Consider the following 1,637-nt stretch of genomic DNA (forward strand, 5'->3'; position numbering starts at 1 on the left):
ATGCCTCGAAGTCAGAAGAATAGACGCCGTGGTCGGAAAAAACGTAATAAGACTGTGGAAAAAACTAAAGAGCAGGTGGATGCTCGGGCTACTGTATCAAAGGAACATGAGTATCCTTCTTCCTCCTCTACTAGCAACAAGGGAATTCCCCATGGACCAGTTGCAGAGAAATCCACCAATAAGCAAAGTCCTAAGGTTACCTTCTCCTCAACCACTAAGGCTACAGTTAGTGTAGGCACAAAATCCAATGAAGAAAAAAAAAGCAGTGTGAAGGAGAAGGTAAAACACATCCAAAAAATCACTAGGAAGTACACCAAAGACACCATCGATGAAATGGTAGTGACATTAGTGCATTACATGCTGCACAAGTATCAAATGAAGGAGTCCATTACAAAGGCAAACATACTGAGAAATATAAACCAAGCTCATAAGAACCACATTCCTGAGATTCTAAATAGAGTTTTTGAGCACATTGAGTTAGTGTTTGGCCTTGACATTAAGGAAGCAGAGCCCAATAAGCAGATCTATATCTTAGTCAACAAACTGAAAACATGCTCTGACAAAAGGTTGGCTGATGGCAGGGTTGTGCCCCTGTCTGGCCTGTTGATGACTCTCCTGGGTGTAATTTTCACAAAAGGCAACTGTGCTACTGAGGAGCAAATCTGGCAAGTGCTAAATCGGATGGGGTTCTATGATGGGAAGAAACATTTCCTTTTTGGTGAACCTAGGAAGCTTATCACCCGTAGATTTGTAAAGGAACGATATCTGGAATATGAGCAGGTAGCTAACAGTGATCCTCCACGTTACCAATTCCTGTGGGGCCCAAAAGCCCATGCTGAAACCACCAAGATGAAGGTCCTTGAGTTTTTGTCCAAACTCCATGAAACTATTCCTATTGCCTTCCCATCCTTATATGAGGAAGCACTGATAGATCAAGAAGAAAGATCCAAATCTGAAGGTGCAGCCAAGGATTGTACTGTTCCTAAGATCAAAACATGTTGCAAGACAAAATCCAGACTCTCCACCCAGCCCCGCTAAAGAATCTGTCTCAGGCAGATTCTTCACTTTGAAGGTGAAAAAACCAGTCCATGTTTTAAGCAAAAGAAGGTCAATGTGGGACTGGAGACAACACAATAAATAGTTACATTCTTGATCAAACTAGTATTTTGAATAATTTGTATAAGATTTTATTAAAATTAGCTCAAAAATCTAAGTTTATGAATGACATGGGTCATACTTTTTTCTACATTGGGAGATGATGAGAGATGTGGCTTAGTTGGCAGAGCACTTAGCTGATGATTGAAAACATCAGGAACTGAGATCAAATTCCAGTCTCAGACCAAAAACAAATTATTTATAATTTCACATATAAAATCTAATTTAGTGATATGGAACAATACACCACAGCAAGAAAAAGCAGTAGTATCTTTACAAATGTAAAATAATTAAGCAGTGTAATAATTGGGACCTATAAAGAGAGATAAAAGGAAAAGATCCCTATTTTTTACTCTGTCATCCTGTAAATTAAAAAGTATGTATTTGGAAATGCCTAGGTTATTTGATTATAGGACTGATCAGACCATGTTGGGTATGTTATTTGATAAACATGCATTTTTGCTATCTGAAGATTTTCCTTC

At 38.5% G+C, this 1,637-nt stretch overlaps 1 protein-coding gene across 1 annotated transcript; it reads left to right on the forward strand.

The window, feature by feature from the left end:
- On the forward strand, positions 1-1,038 carry LOC105993276 (melanoma-associated antigen B10-like). Its single transcript, XM_013026480.1, has one exon. The coding sequence runs from the start codon at positions 1-3 to the stop codon at positions 1,036-1,038; it is 1,038 nt and encodes a 345-aa protein (XP_012881934.1).
- Positions 1,039-1,637: the final 599 nt, after the last annotated feature.

Source organism: Dipodomys ordii, unplaced genomic scaffold (genome assembly GCF_000151885.1).
Source record: "Dipodomys ordii isolate 6190 unplaced genomic scaffold, Dord_2.0 Scaffold94, whole genome shotgun sequence".
NCBI classification, from domain to species: domain Eukaryota; kingdom Metazoa; phylum Chordata; class Mammalia; order Rodentia; family Heteromyidae; genus Dipodomys; species Dipodomys ordii.

What these genes read in the sequence shown, in the direction of transcription:
- LOC105993276 (XM_013026480.1), top strand. Translation starts at nt 1, where the DNA reads ATGCCTCGAAGTCAGAAGAATAGACGCCGTGGTCGGAAAAAACGTAAT.